The sequence below is a fragment of the Pleurodeles waltl genome, chromosome 3_1 (assembly GCF_031143425.1).
Source record: "Pleurodeles waltl isolate 20211129_DDA chromosome 3_1, aPleWal1.hap1.20221129, whole genome shotgun sequence".
Taxonomy (NCBI): Eukaryota; Metazoa; Chordata; class Amphibia; order Caudata; family Salamandridae; genus Pleurodeles; species Pleurodeles waltl.
In genome coordinates, this window is record NC_090440.1 from 1,478,570,622 (window position 1) to 1,478,586,893 (window position 16,272).

Consider the following 16,272-nt stretch of genomic DNA (forward strand, 5'->3'; position numbering starts at 1 on the left):
TACTAGTAAGTCCCTAGTAATGTGCACTAGAGGTGCCAGGGCCTGTAAATCAAATGCTACTAGTGGGCCTGCAGCACTGGTTGTGCCACCCACATAAGTAGCTCTGTAATCATGTCTCAGACCTGCCCCTGCAGTGTCTGTATGTGTATTTTTACACTGTAAATTCGACTTGGCAAGTGTACCCACTTGCCAGGCCTAAACCTTCCCTTTCCTTACATGTAAGGCACCCCTAAGGTAGGCCCTAGGTAGCCCCAAGGGCAGGGTGCAGTGTATGGATAAGGTAGGACATATAGTAATGTGGTTTATATGTCCTGACAGTGAAATACTGCCAATTTTGTTTTCACTGTTGCAAGGTCTGTCTCTCTCTCATAGGATAATATGGGGGCTACCTTTAAATATGATTAAAGTGTAGATTCCCCTAGAGAGTAGATGGACATGTGGAGTTTGGGATCCCTGAACTCACAATTTAAAAATACATCTTTTAGTAAAGTTGATTTTAAGATTGTGCGTTTGGAAATGCCACTTTTAGAAAGTGAGCATTTTCTTGCTTAAACCATTCTGTGACTCTGCCTGGTTTGTGGATTCCCTGTCTGGGTCAGTTTGACAGTTGGGTTGTTTTTCACCTCACACCAGACAGTGACACAAAGGGAGCTGGGGTGTGATCTGCATTTCCTGATTAGCCATCTCTGCTAGGAGGGAGGGGTGGAGTGGTCACTCTCATCTGAAAGGACTGTGCCTGCCTCTGACAATGCTGTCTCCAGCCCCCTGGTGTGTGTCTGAGGCCTTGCCTGGGCAAGGCAGGATTTCACAAGAAGGTGTGAGTCCCCTTTGAAGAAAGGTGACTTCAAAGACTAAAATGGGTATAAGAAGGGCACCCAAACTTACAAACTTTAGGAAACACTTCTGGAACCAAGAGGAACCTCTGCCTGGAGAAGAGCTGATCGCTGAGGAAAAAGTGCTGCCCTGCCTGTGACTGTGCTTTGTGGAGCTTTCCTGCAGTGCTGCTTCTGCCAGAGTAAGAGGGCAAAGACGGGACTTTGTGTGCCTTCCATCTTGAAGAAGAAATCTCCAAGGGCTTGATGTAGAGCTTGCCTCCTGTTGTTGAAGTCTCAGGGATAGCAAAGACTTCTTCCTGCCAGCACCTGGAGTCTCTGGAGAGACCCCTACTCTGCTCTGTGGTGCCCTTCCAGTTCCTGGGACCCTGAAAGGAGAGGCTGGCAGCCTAAGGACAAAAATACACGCACCGAGCGCCGTGCGGAGAAAAGATCGACGCGAATCCGATCGCGGCTGAGAAAACGACGCGACGCCGGTTCGCAGCTGAGAAACGACGCCGCAGGAAACGCGACCGAAAAACCGACGCCCGGAGCAGGAGAAACGACGCGCAGCATCGCTGACGGAGGCTGAGAGATCGCACCCTGCGCCGCGGGACTTTCGGATCGTCGTGTGGCTGGCTTTTTCAACACGCACCGCCGTGCCGAGTTGTTTTCGACGCACACAGCCGTGCAGGGTTACTTTCGACGCACACCGCCCGTGCGGGGTTATTTTTTTTGACGCAAACCAGGTACATTTTCACGCTAGCAGCGCTAGTGTGGTGTTACAACTACCTAAAGACTCTTTTTATTTTAAACCTTTAAAAAATCATAACTTGACTTGTGTATGTTGGATTTTTGTCGCTTTGGTCTTGTTTTGTCTAGATAAATATTTCCTATTTTTCTAAACTGGTGTTGTGTCATTTTGTAGTGTTTTCATTAAGTTACTGTGTGTGTTGGTACAAATACTTTACACCTAGCACTCTGAGGTTAAGCCTACTGCTCTGCCAAGCTACCAAGGGGGTAAGCAGGGGTTAGCTGAGGGTGATTCTCTTTTATCCTAACTAGAGTGAGGGTCCTTGCTTGAACAGGGGGTAACCAGACTGTCAACCAAAGACCCCATTTCTAACAGTAAGTAAGTGGCAGAACAGTATCAATGGTATTGAGACATGAGATGGACATTCAATGAAGGACGTTATAACTTAGCATAACTTGAGAGAATTAGATAGGAATTTGTCATGCACAGCCCTGGGGAAGGGGGTGGTTAGGGAGTGCGGTGGGGAGGGGGAGGCAAAAGACATAGGCCGTTATTACAACCCTGGCGGTCAAAGACCGTCAGGGCTGTTCTAGAGTTTGTACCGCCAACAGGCTGGCGGTACAAACTCGGGGATTACGACCGCGGCAGAAGCCACATTGGTCCCGGCGGTTTCCCGCCACATTGGTCCCGGCGGTTTCCCGCCACATTGGTCCCGGCGGTTGTAATCCAGCGCTGCCCAGGGGATTACGAGTCCCCCTCCCGCCAGCCTTTTCATGGTGGTAGGAACCGCCATGAAAAGGCTGGCAGAAAGGGGAGTTGCGGGGCCCCCTGCCACGGCCCCATGGAGCTTTTCACTGTCTGCCTAGCAGACAGTGAAATGCGCGATGGGTGCAACTGCACCTGTCGCACCGCCGCAACACCGCCAGCTCCATTTGGAGCCGGCTCCCGTGTTGCAGCCGACATCCCCGCTGGGCCGGCCCGCCCACTTGACACTTGCGCTGACACTTGAGTAGAAAATCTACTGGAGCAGCAAATAACTCATGAAGCTGGGCCCTCTGGGAAGTCGCATGGTTCCATTGATGATGAATTTTCAATGCAGAATGAGCTCTAGGAGCTAAATCACAGCGTGAGCAGTACAAGGTGCCTATTTCTCCCCATTTGAGGAATTCTGTGGAAACTCTCAGAGTTTTTTTGAAACTCAGCGGAGTAAAACTGCGGGTCTGCCCAGGCCTAGTCGCGAAGTGTATGCTTGGTGCCAAGTTGACAGAGAGGTCTAGCAGAAGCCAGCCATTTCTCTTACTGCCTGGCTGTGCCCCCAAAAGCATTACTGAATCATTGATTCTAAAAAAAGGGTGTAACTAATAAACATTCTTAGCAACTTCTTCTGCCATCATATGGTGAAATGCCTATAAATGCTTGCAGGTGTTTATTGTGAATGTAAAATAACTGTCTCACTGTACAGTTTCATATTTTCACTCATCTAAACATTGACATTTTATATGGAAGTACACACCCTTAGGCACAATACTGGAAATTCCTCATAATGTTGGCCAGAGCATAAACTGTCTCTAATTGATAGACCCATTTGTGGGACAGCTGTAGGGTTGTCCTGTTCATTTTGAGTTCTATCAGTTGGAAAATCTCACAATGCCTACATGATGATTCATTCAAGTAACTACTTATGAAAAGAATCATAGAGCTAACCTCCTAAAAGTGCTTTCTCCTTATAGTTTACTCCAAGAAACACTAATGATTTCTTAAATGTAGTCATCTCCCCACCTCACACAGGTCATCACAGCCTCCTCCTTTCTCAGATCCTCTGCATCAAAATCAGGGGTATGCACATTTTTCATTATGCCTGCAAGTCAGGCAAAAACTAGAGGGTTCACTATATAGGTAGTAGTTTGTGATTGTTCTGATTTTACACATGTATGTGACTCTTAGCAAATAGATACAGCACCACTGCCCTATCATCTCCTATATCAAGGTGAAAACATCTCGAGCAGACAATTGTTTGGCAGACTACACACTCCACCAATCACTGGCAGGGGTGAGAGAGAGTAGCAGGCCAGGGAGAGTGTATGGGATGGGGCTGTTCAGGATGCAGGTTGCAACAAAGGTGCAGTTGACCATAAAGCTTGTGTTTAGGCCAGCCACGAATATTTCTTCAAGAGGGCGGAGGACTCGGTACAGGGGACAGGGTTGTTAACCCCTGCAGAGTACAAACCCATTATTTACCTGACCAGTCGCTTGTGGCTCTGAGAGTTTCTCCTGACACACTGAATTGAAACCCAACCCCAATTAATGAAATCTGAAAACCTGAGCAAATAACTCTACAAGATCGGCAACAAGACGTTGGTTAGTCCATCCACTCCTCACTTGAAAGTGGCATCTCAGGAATTATGCAATATGTTGATGATAAACTTTTATGGGAAACTTGATATTCTGAGTGCCAGTCTAACTGTGCCCACTCCTTCAAGCTTGAAACCTTTTGTAACCTCTCCATACAACATCATACTTCTGAATATGTCAAGGTTGCAAGAGAGGGACATAACCAAGATTAATAATGACTTAAAGCTGACATCTGCATACCACTAAATCTATAATGCCAAACTCACCAGCTTTACTCCTCTCATCAATGCCTTCTTCAGCTTATTAAAATTGTCATGTATCAAAAAGCTCCCCTCTTTCTTCTACTCCCTTCTGTATCTACATGGTCCCATTCACAAAGCACTTGAATGCTTCAACATGTAGCAACATGTAGCAACACATGCATACCTAGGACTTCAAAATACACAACAAATGTAAGAGGTGAACATAGTCATGAGAATGCATTTTGTAATATGTGGGTTGTGTGTGCTATCTTTCCCTGTTGCATTTCTAAGGAAGGATTGCTGTCCTTGCTGCTCGCCATAGTGTTCTTCAGTACTGACCATTCATGCCGATTTTAAGGACAAATTTCAAAGTGCCAATATAGGCAGCCAACATACATTTTAATTCAGACACTTCTACACTGATGTTTCCTCATTGATTCCTAAATAAAGTTTAGAGATCAACATTCTAAGAATTGAGCCAATACTTTTCATAGAAAGAATTTGTTGCTACCATAGTGGTCAATTGAAGCCAGTTACCTAAAACTGAAATTAAAACAAGACAAGTAGCTAAAATTCATGAGGTGTCTGAAGATGGAGATCTTCTGGAAGATTTTTTCCTTCACCTAAGCTGACAACTTAGACCCCAAATATCCCCTACCTATCAGAGTCATTGTCTTACCCCACCTTCCTACTAGTACTTCCTGCAAATGTCTCTCTTAGAAAGTTCAACAAAGGATCCCCTAGGCCGTAGTAACACTATACAAGAACAACATTCATTGCTGCCATTTGACCACCAGTGCAGTCCCCGCCGGCCCTATTTTGAGTTTCCCACTGGGCCGTTGGGAAATAGGAGCCGGCACCAATGTGGCGGTGCGGTAGGTGCAGCAGCACCCATCGCGCATTTCACTGCATGTAATTCGGGCAGTGAAATGCATGAGGGGGCTGTGCATGGGGGCCCCTGCACTGCCATGCCAAGTGCATGGCCAGAGCAGGGGCCCCCAAGGGCCCCGAGTCCCTCATTCCACAAGCATTTCCATGGTGGTGTTAACCGCCATGGAAAGGCTGGCAGGATGGGACTCATATTCCCCAAGGCAGCGCTGGGGATTATGCAGCAGATTTGAAACGCCGAGACTGACAGGCAACCTGGTGGCGGCAGCCTGGCGGTGTCGGTGTTTTGACCATGGTGGCTCTGCCACGGTCATTATATGGTGGGCGGAAAATGCTTCTGAGGATTGTTTTCATGCAGGAAGTGCTCCTTGTTACAAACAAGCAACCCTGCCTACAACACAGGCAACCTTGCACCATGACACAAGGGTGCCTGTGTTAGCGCACAGCAGTACATTGTGCGTCAGCGCAAGAAGAGGACAGGAATGCGCCATCTATGGGTAAATATGGCACATTCCTGCTCTCTCTCCCTTTCGTGCACGGCTTTGCTCTATTAGTTCAGTTCAAAAACAACAATCGCAAAATGTGAATTATAATAAATTCTAAAGAAAATATTTGATTTTGTGTGAATTTTCATCTAACTAACTGTTATTGGACATCTTCAGATTGGAGTACTTGCCAACTAAGTGAAAATGCGGCTTGTGGACAGGGAATTAAGACGCGTATTTTGGATTGTATAGGCAGTGATGGAAAATCTGTCAACATCAACTTCTGTGAGCAGGTAAGATTTTAAAGAGAAACAGACAACTATTTCAGCAATGATCTACTAATGTTTTTCACCCTAGGCAGACGGTAAATGTATTTACATTTTGCATTAGTACGGTAAATTTCAAATTCGCCATAGCACACCTATAACAAAAACTTATTATACAAAAGCTCATTATAAACACCACTCATTACTGCCTTGTGGGAACTTCGATGAAAATAACATTCTCTCCCCATCGGGATCTCATTGGACATCCGTCTAGTTTACAGAAAAATGCCTTTCCAGGTTGCACTTGCTGGCACCCACTTGGCAGCTTCTGAGAAAGGTAAGTGATTTAATGGGCACCGGAGCTGAACTCCTATCACAGCCTTGTGCATGGTCTTCCCAGAAGAGAGCACTTGCACGCTGACGTAAATTGTGCAGGGCAGCTTGGGCAGCTGATATTTGTGCTTTAGACGTACTCTGCAGCATGATGAATAAAGGCTGTCAATCTTTTACTTTACTCTGGAGTCTACCGCTTTAGTGCCAGAAACATTATATAAGTGGAAATTGTGGCACTTCAGGGGTTTCCTGTCTAAAAGGAAGACTGATGCAGTGTGCGGGAAAGATGCTCAGTGTCGATAAGTTTGAAAGATGCATTGTCTGAGGGCCCAATGTATTAAGCATTGAAACAGTTGCAAGTGCTCCAATTCAATGTTTGTGATTGTTTAAATGATATTACTATCTAGTAATCCCATTTTAGGAGTTCAAAACGTTTTTCTAACTCCTAAAATGAATTGTGAATGGATGCTGATTAGTTATCCAGAAGGTTCGTGTTGTAGCACCACTTTTAAACCCAAATCTACATTTTATAGATCAATGATATATTTTTAAACGCAGCTCTGTTCACTGTAAGGAAAATTTACACCATTTAAAAAAAGTTTCCTTTATTGAAAATTAATCACAGACGTGGTGGCCTACTGACTCTTCCAAGCCATCAATCCCTCTGATTGTGGTCATTCAGACTGAGTCACAACTTGCAACATACCTAATGAATGTAATTAGGCAGGTCGGATTGAAACTAGATTCGAACCCATTAATGGCATTTCATCAGTTAAAAATATTTACTGGTCGCAAATTTGGAACAATATTTTGAGAGCAGTAAATAGTCCATCTGACACTAAGGCCCTCATTACGGCCCTGGCGGTGGGTGATAAAGTGGCGGTAGTACTGCCAACAAGCTGACGGTAAGTACCGCCAAATTATGACCATGGCAGTGATATCTCCGAAAGACAGCCAATGTACCACATTGACCGCCAGGGCGGAAACAACAGTAACCACGGCGGTAGCCGCCTACGGCCAGATGGAAGACAAAGTTCCGCCCACCATATTATCACGCTACAATCCACCACCTTTTCCAGGGTGGCACCAACACCATCAAAAATCTGGCGGAAACAGAGCACAAAAGTCAAAGGACTCACCATTGGAGACACAGGGAAGAACCACGATGCCATGGAACCCGAACTGCAAGTATTCCCAATGATCTTCTATGTTATGCTTCATCTGGAACACCAACGCCGGCAAAGAAGACAACGGTGAGTACAGCTGCATGGCACACAAGTGGGGGTGGGAGGAAAAAGAGAGTGACACACACACGCACAACACACACACGCCATACACACAACCAGATGCATTACAAAAACAATTTGACCCCGAAAAACTGCAGAATAATGCACAGACAACAGGAATTTACGGACACTGCCCAGTCCATCGTTGAAAGGGCCCACATGGCCACAGGGCACAGTCCAAGGCCCCACTGGAATCCTGCACCAATCCAGATAGAACACTGCAGAGGCATCAGCTGTCAAATAGGCAGGCACCTCAGTGGGGGCGTCACATCTGCCGGATGCGGCAACAAGCCCACTGGTTCTGGAGGGGGCAACATGCCCTGTGCTTTGTCCTGGGGAGTGCAAGACCACAGTCTCTCAAGTGGGTGTCTTCCCCACTGATTCTGGAGGGGGCAGGCCTCACATTAGCCCATGGGGGCTGGACTACATGGCGTCTGCCGGCGGTGATGGCTGCACTGTGGTGGTGGATGTGGGAGGCTCCTGGTCAGCCCCTGCACTCACTGATGGCTGCACTGTGGGGTGGTTGTGGGAGGCTCATGGTCAGCCCCTGCACTCTCTGATGGCTGCACTGTGGTGGTGGTTGTGAGAGGCTCCTGGTCAGCCCCTGCGCTCTCTGATGGCTGTACTGTAGTGGTGGATATGTGAGGCTCCTGTTCAGCCCCTGCACTCTCTGATGGCTGAACATCCACTTCTGGCAGTGGGGTTCCTGTGACAGCTGCTAGTGGTGGCAGTGTTTGCCTGACAGCTTCTGCTGACGTAGATTGCCTCCTCTCCTCCTGGTCATGGGTTGGGGATCCCTAACCCTTCCTGGCAGGGGTGGATGGGCTCTTTCCCCCTCTGCCTGGTGGTGCAGGGTCCTTCCCCTTCCTTCCAGCTGGTGCAGGCTCCTTCCCCTTCTTTCCAGCTGGTGCAGGCTCCTTCCCATTCAGTATTGTTGGTTTGGCATCCCTACCCACATGAGTAGGTGGTGCTACCACTGGCCCCGTAACTGTTTGGCTGAGGTGCTGGGCTGGGTCCTTGCTACCCTGCCCATACGTGCAGGATGGGAGGGAAGAGGTCAATTGTGGAAAGAAAAAGCTTTTTAGGGACGTTGAGATGGGAGGAGTAATGGGAGTGGAGGATGAGGGAGTGTTTGTTAGATGTTTATGTCTGCTGGATTTGGGTACAGGTGCATGGGCTGTATGCTGTTGTGAAGTGGATGGCTGTTGGGTGTCTGAGTGCTTGCATTTGTGTCCTTTAGGAGGAGGGGACAGACACAGTGGGAGAGGACACAGGGGACGCATGCATGGATGTTGTGGAGGTGTCTGCCCGTGAGGTGTGTGTTCTGCTTGGTGTGGTGATGATGCTGGTAGTGGATATTGATGTAGTGCATGCAGGTTTGAGTGTAGACGTAACTGGGTGGGAGATGGAGGAGGAGGGGGAGACAGCAGAGATAGTGGATGTTTGTGTGAGTGCCTGTGGGATGAAGTGTGGTGCTTGTGTTTGCCTGTGCCACTCTTGGGTGTGGTGTTGTGTGCATGGTCATCTGGCTGTGTGCGTGTGATGGGTTGGGGTGGAGGAGACTGGGACAGGAAAGTGGAAGTTGGAAGGGGGAACGGCTGAAACAGGGAGAATGGCTGCCATCAGAGAGGAGGCCAGAGCCTGAATCGATCTTTATTGGGTCTCCAATCCACCGTGAATGCCCTCCAGGAAAGCATTGCATTGCTGCATCTGGGCTGCCAGACCCTGGATAGCATTCACAATGGTTGATTGTCTTTCAGAGAAGAATTTCAGGAGGTCAATAGCCTCCTCCCTCAGGGCAGCAGGGCTCAGTGGGGCATGGCCTGAGGTGCCTGGGGCGAAGGAGATACCCGCCCTCCTGGGTGAGTGGGCACGGGCAATGCCCTGAGGGGCTACTGGGAGGGCAGTGCTGGTACAGGGGTGTCGGTTGTACCTGCAGCTGGGGTGGTCACAGGGGTATCAGCCACCACCGGGGAGCTCCCATCAGAGGAGGTAACATAGTCTGTGTTGTCCCCTCCAGTCTCTGCCGTGGTGCTTCCCTCGCCCTCCGTCCCACTGGTGCTCTCAGCGTCGATGGACTCTGCCTCCAGGGTCCTGTGGGATGCAGCTCCCTCTGTCGCCGATGCCTCTGCTCCTCCATCAGATTATGCTAATGCACATAAGGACAGGATGACAAAACAAGAAAGGGGGGAGAGACAAGGGATACACTGGGTCAATGACTGCATCAACACCACCGTTGGCGTACACAGCACCCTCAAACACAGGGAACAGGCCTACGCACTATGCATGGCACTAACAGTGAAATGGCTAGTCACAAAGGAATGAGGAGGGGCACACACCACCAACTGCAGCACACCTGCGACCCATGCAGCAGTGCCCAGAAGTGAATACTAACAAGCTAGGTAAGCATTATTTCACATTTAAACCCTTAGGCACCAGACTACCTATACTACTATGGCTGGCCTGGTCTAGGGACACCCACTGACACACAACCACCACCCTGATACCACCCCACCAGCCGTAAGTTGTAATGGTAGCCACTGTACTAATCCACTTGTTGCTGCTGTGATGTCCTCAAGCGCCCATCCAGCTCAGGGTAGGCCACCGCCAGTATGGAGCCCATCAGGGGGTCAGGGTCCGACGGGCACCCCTTCCTTGTTGGGAGGCCATACCCAGCTGGGCCTCTGTGGTCTTCCGTGCCCAGCATCTCAGGTCCTCCCACCATTATGCGACAGTGGGTGCTCTGCCTGCCATAGACCCCCAGGGTCCGCACCTCCTTGTCGATGGCACACCATGTTCCTTTCTTTTGATGGGCGCTGACCTGCAGAGGCAATAAAGACTGGAGAACACCATTGGACAAACAGTCCGGCCTGTCACACAAATGGCCCACCATACCCATTTGCATCACCATTGGCATACACATAGCCCAGCCCACAGCATGTACACCGCCAAGAGGACATCCACACACCCCCCTTACACGAGGCTTTCACACACAAGTCCATGCCTTCATGCCACATGTATTGTGCCCAGAGGGCACTCACCTGTTGCTCTGGAGGCCCATACAACAGTCTGTACTGGGGTAGGACCCCATCCACCAGTCGCTCCAACTCCTCAGAAGTGAAGCCTGGGGCCCTTTCTCCGGTCACATGGGCCATGGTAAGTTCCAGACACAGGCCACAGCAGCACATGCAGTGTGGGTCCTCTCCTATGGAAGGTCAGGAAACAAGTGAGGAATCAGATAGAAAATGGTGGTCACGTCCGCTGCTGTGCATGCCGTATATCCCCGTTGGACACTGTACCGAATAGGGCCCAATAATAATCAATGAGAAATTGCACGGCAGTTCATGACTGCCTACCGCCACTGCGCACAACGTCGGCGGAATTACCTCACATCCACCTCTCCCTCCACACAGGACAGCCGGTCCATTTCAGGGGGGAACAGGCCTATCGATAATTGCTGTGTCACCATATCAATGGGCACATACCTTACAAATTACACTGTCCCATAATATGTTTGCACATTGCGGACTTCTGTTGTGGCTCCATTGTTCAGTTTGTGACAGCCTACTCACTCTAATGTCCCTTAGATACCTACCGCTGTTGATAATTAGGAGATGGAGACACAACTCCGTGTACAGATCCCTGGTGGACTTAGCTACACTGGAGGACAGGCACATAATACTCACCTATAGACTGGGCAGGGCCACAATCACAGAGCTGTGTGCCCAATTGTAACCTGACCTGATATCAGCTACCCGTAATCCCTCTGGGATCCCCCCTCTTGTGCAAGTGCTATTAGTGCTCCATTTCCCGGCAACTGGTTCTTTCCAAGTGACAGTGGACATGGCAGCAGGAATGTCACTGCCAACGTTCTCAGTCGTGCTAACAAGAGTCTTGTCTTCCCTGATAAAATGCATGTGCAGCTACATTGCTTTCCCCAAGGTTGAGGATTTGGCCACTGTGAAGGCTGGGTTTTTTGCGATGGAACATATCCCCAATATAATTGGGGGGTTTGATGGAACACATATTGCATTTGTGTTGCATGCCAAAATGAACAGGTGTTCAGGAATCATAAGAGTTTCCACTCCATGAATGTGCAGATGGTGTGCTTGGGGACCAGTACATCTCCCATGTCAATGCTAAGTATCCAGGGTCGGTGCATGATGCCTTTGTCTTGAGGAATAGTAGCATCCCAAGACTGAGGAATGCCAGGACAAGGCAGAAAAATGTTAGAATGAGGCACATGGGCAAACCAGAAGGATCATTGAAAGGACCTTTGGTCTCCTGACGGGCAGGTTCAGGTGCCTCCATCTGACAGGTGGATCCCTCTGCTACTCACCCAAGAGAGTCTGGCAGATAGTATTGGCATGCTGCATGTTGCACAATCTGGCCCTCAGAGGCATGTACCTTTTCTGCAGGAGGAGGAGACTGGAGATGCCCCTGTGGCAGTAGTGGACCCTGAGCACAGTGAGGATGAGGAGGCAGAGGATGAGGATGTGGACAACAGAACATCAGTGATACATCAGTACTTCCAATGACACACAGGTGAGACAGTGCAACTTCACATTTCTGTGAGTATTGGTGTATTCTGAGTGGCATTGGCATGCTGGCATTACCCACTTCTTTGCCCTACTTACTGTTACCTATGGACATTATTTTTGCAGATGTTGGTGATATGACAACATTCTCCTGGTGTGATCACAACAACAGGACATTAATTCTATGCTCCTTTTATGTACAGTTAATTTGCAATGGATGTAGCTGTTTTAATCAATACAAATTTTCAATACATGAAATACTAGTAGTCGAGTTTTATCCAAGGGTGTTTATTGTTGTGCTAAAATACAGAGGGGAAAGTGCAGTGGACTGGGGTTATGATGGAGGAAAGTTCAGGATATTGTCCGAGTCTATTTGTAGCACAGGTGCATTGTCCATGAGTACAAAGGAAGGGGAGCAATGGCAGTTCAAGGTGGACAAGGTGACTGAGTGGGACACAATGGGGACAATCAGGAGAGTCTCATTTCCTGGCGGTGGTCTTGGCAAGTGTCTCTGGCTTCTGTATGGTTTGCAGGGAACGTTTGAGGGGTGGTTCACCTTCTGCAGGGGGAGGGGTGCTGGTGGCCTGTTGGTCCTGTAGCGGGGCCTCCTGGCCACTGGCAGCAGCACAAGTGGAGGGCTGTTCAGATGACTGGCTAGTGGCAGGGGCCCACTGGTGTGCTGTTGCCTCCCTCGTGATGTTGGCCATGTCTGCGAGCACACCTGCTATGGAGTTCAGGGTGATGTTAATGGCTTGCAAGTCCTCCCTGATCCTGTCCCTCCTGCACCCACCTGTTTTCATACACGTTGTCTAGGATCTGGCCTATCATGTCCTGGGAATGTTGGTAGGCTCCTAGGATCTCGGAGAGTGCCTCCTGGAGAGTCGTTTCCCTGGTCCTGTCCTCCCCCTGGCGCACAGCAGTCTCCCCAGTGTCCCTGTTGGCCCTTGCCTCTGTCCCCTGAACGGTGTGCCCACTGCCACTGACTCCAGGACCCCGATTGTCTTGTGTGGGAGGTGTGGCCTGGGGTCCCTGTACAGGTGGGCACACTGCTGATTGACGTGTCCTGGGGCAGATGTGTGGGTACGATGGGTGGGTGCTGTCGTGTTGGATCCTGATGAAGAAGGCTCTATAGTGGTCTGTGGCTGGGCTTGGGTGACCAGTGTCCCTGATGGGTCAGGTAGATCGTCCAGATCCTGAAGTCCAGAGTTACTGTCATTACTGTGGGCCTCTTTGGTTGGGGGACTGGATAGTGGTGGCACCTCCTCTCCAGTGACATTGACTGGGGTACCTGTGGGGATGTAAATTATGTATTATGCTTCAGGTTTCTGACATTTGTACTTCTGTAGCTTCCCCTCTATGGTTGTTGTTCCCCTGCCAGCTTTTGATTGTGTATGTTGGTGTATTGTGGTTATGATAGTTTCCCTATGCTGTGCATGCTTTGGTGATGAGTGTCCATGCAGGGCTGTGAGGGGTGCCAATACATTGGTACAGTATGTAAGGCTTGGCATTGGGATTAATGAGATGTGATGGTGGAGTGTGTGGGATGTGGTGGAGTGATGAGAGTGAGGGTGAGGGTGTGTGATGGCATGCAGGTATAGGGGGTGATAATTGTTAAAAGTAGACTTACCAGTGTCCAGCCCTCCTCCAACTCCGGCGAGTCCCTCAGGATGCCGTAATGCCAAGTCTTTCTCCTCCCATACTGTGAGTTGTGGGGGAGGTCTTCTGTATGGCGAGCTGGTGACTTGCTGCTATATAATGTACCTTCCCCCGTGGGTCATTCCACCTCTTCCTGATGTCATCCCTTGTTCTTGGTTGCTGTCCCATGGCATTGACCCTGTCCACCATTATATGCCATAGCTCCATCTTCCTTGCTATTGATATCTGCAACACCTGTGCTCCAAAGAGCTGTGGCTCTACCCTGATGTTTTCCTCCACCATGACCCTTAGCTCCTCCTCAGTGAAACGGGCATGCCTTTGTGGTGCCATGGGTGTCATGTGATGTGTATTGGTGAGGGTGTGGTGGGGTGTGTGATGTGGAGTGTGTGAGGGGTGTATGGGGGTGAGTGGTGTGTGTGTGTCTAGTTGTCTCTGTGCTGTTCATGTCAATCTCCTGGCAGTAATTGTTGTTGGTAAAGGGTTGTGGGTAATGTGGGTGCGTGTTTTATAGTGGGTGTGGTGTGTGTATAAGTGTCAGGTGTGTGTTGTTTGAATTGTCCAATTTAGTGTTGTTTTTTATGTGGGTGTCAATTGTGAGTACCGCCTATGGTTTACCGCCGTTGAATGTCCACCGTGGTGATTCATGGGTTTTAATGTGATAGGTGTTGTTCTGTTGGCGTAACGGTGTGGGTTTTGGGACCGCCAGTATTTCACTGACCTTTGGTCTGGCAGATTTGTGTATGTGTCTGTATTCTGTCGGATTGGTGGGTGTGTGTCATAATATGGTGAACAGATATTCACCAGCGCAGCAGTAAGTTGGTGGCCATCAGCACAGCGTAAGCTCCATTTACCGCCAATGTCATAATGAGGGCCTAAGTGTTGAAATATTCTGTACTATATTTTTGGACATTCCTTCATTTGTGTGGGGGGAATACTGAACTGGCATGCTTTATACGACCTCTCCCATCCCCCAGGAGTGGAAAAGACATTCTCCAACATGCTAGTACCAAAAGGAACTACTTTGAAGTGAAGGGAAATCCTTGGTACACCTCTGCCAGAAAATCTGCAGTACTATGTTAGGCAAACAATAAAAATATGTGCAGCGCCAGGTTTACAAGGAGCTGCTCACTAATGATCTCATTAGGCACACTTGTACTAAAAAAAAACATTAGCTCAGGGATGATCATTGTGCTTCAGCATGAACGTGAGCCGGTGGTGTCTTGTTTGACATTAATACTCAAGATACTCTTTCCACTACAGATGCCTGAACAATGACGTTTTCAAAGTAAAGGCCATGTACAATGAGTAATTTCTTGCAACACACTTATGCAAAGTCAAATCAAATCACATGTTATTATCAGTGCGCCTAGTTAATGAAAACCATTGCACTTATACACAATAAAATGCATAAAATCAAACCATCGCTCTTTAAATAAATAGATCCATAGAAAATAAAACCATGGAAGTTGTGTACCTTTTGAATAGGTGTCATTGATGCTGGGAGGTTATAGTGTTTGCTCACTGGCAGAACGCTTGTTACAGAGTCTTGTTGTCATTGGCCAGGGCGCTCTCCACACCCTCGAGGTATCTCACTGTATGGGCAATCAGTTTTTGGTTGGTGGAATTAAGACATATTACTATTGCGTGTCTGCATGTACGAACCCCAGATGAACCCACAGTGGTCTCAGAAGCCTAAGGCGTTCCTCCAGGGTCCTGGGGGCAGAGCATGTGGGGCACCATTTCGGGTGTTAGCCAGCATATCCTGCAAAATCCATCTTTTGGTGGCCGTCGCCAGGGACAATCCCCAAGTGATAGAGAAAGTACTTCCTCTTTATATCTTAAGTTAAAATTTCACCCAGGTATGACTGGGGAGCTAGGATCTTATAGCTCATTAGAACTAGCGAGGCGTGTTTCTTCACACACACTTCCACTGACCCCCCAGGTTGGAAACCCCTACAGGTATCTCTTCCCTATTATCATGATTTTTGTTTTTTTTATGGTTGATTTGTAGCCTGTTCTCAAGAGAGTAGTCTTCCATGGCTTTCAGGAGGCACTACATCATCTGTGCTATAAACGGGGTCTTTGGTTGGCAGTCAGGTTACCCCCCTGTCCAAGCAAAGACCCTCTCTCTAGTGAGGGTAAGTCACACACAATCCAAATCATCCTGTCCCACCCTCTGGTAGCTTGACACTGAGCAGTCAGGCTTAACTTAGAAGGCAATGTGTAAAGTATTTGTATAATAAATTATGCAATAACACAGTATAAACACCACAAAAATACACCACACAGGTTTAGAATAAGGTCAAAACTATCAAGATTTGATAAGTACAAGTTGAGATATCACTTTTGTAATGAAAAATAGAGTCTTTAGTTCTTAAAAAGCACCAAGTGTCTCTTGCAAGCACAAAGTACTTGTTTTGAGTCTACATTATTTGCAAGGGACCACAAAGGAGAAGATGTGTGGAAAACGGGGAAGTGTGCGTACGTTTTTACGAGCACACACAGAATATGCTTTGATGTTTTTTTACGCAACAAGGGCTTTGCGTCAATTTTCCGGCATGCAGACTTGGATCCTCTTTGGGTTGCAGGGTATTTGGACACACCCGGGGTCGATGAAGAGAAATCCTGGACGGGCAGGACAAAGACACAGGAGCGGCGTT

At 48.4% G+C, this 16,272-nt stretch overlaps 1 protein-coding gene across 1 annotated transcript in view; it reads left to right on the forward strand.

The window, feature by feature from the left end:
• THSD7B (thrombospondin type 1 domain containing 7B) overlaps nt 1–16,272 on the forward strand; it is a 2,268,639-nt gene that overhangs the window by 1,996,474 nt on the left and 255,893 nt on the right. The window contains exon 20 of the mRNA XM_069225078.1: nt 5,711–5,826. Coding sequence (XP_069081179.1) covers nt 5,711–5,826 — 116 coding nt within the window. The remainder of the gene's footprint in view (nt 1–5,710; nt 5,827–16,272) is intronic.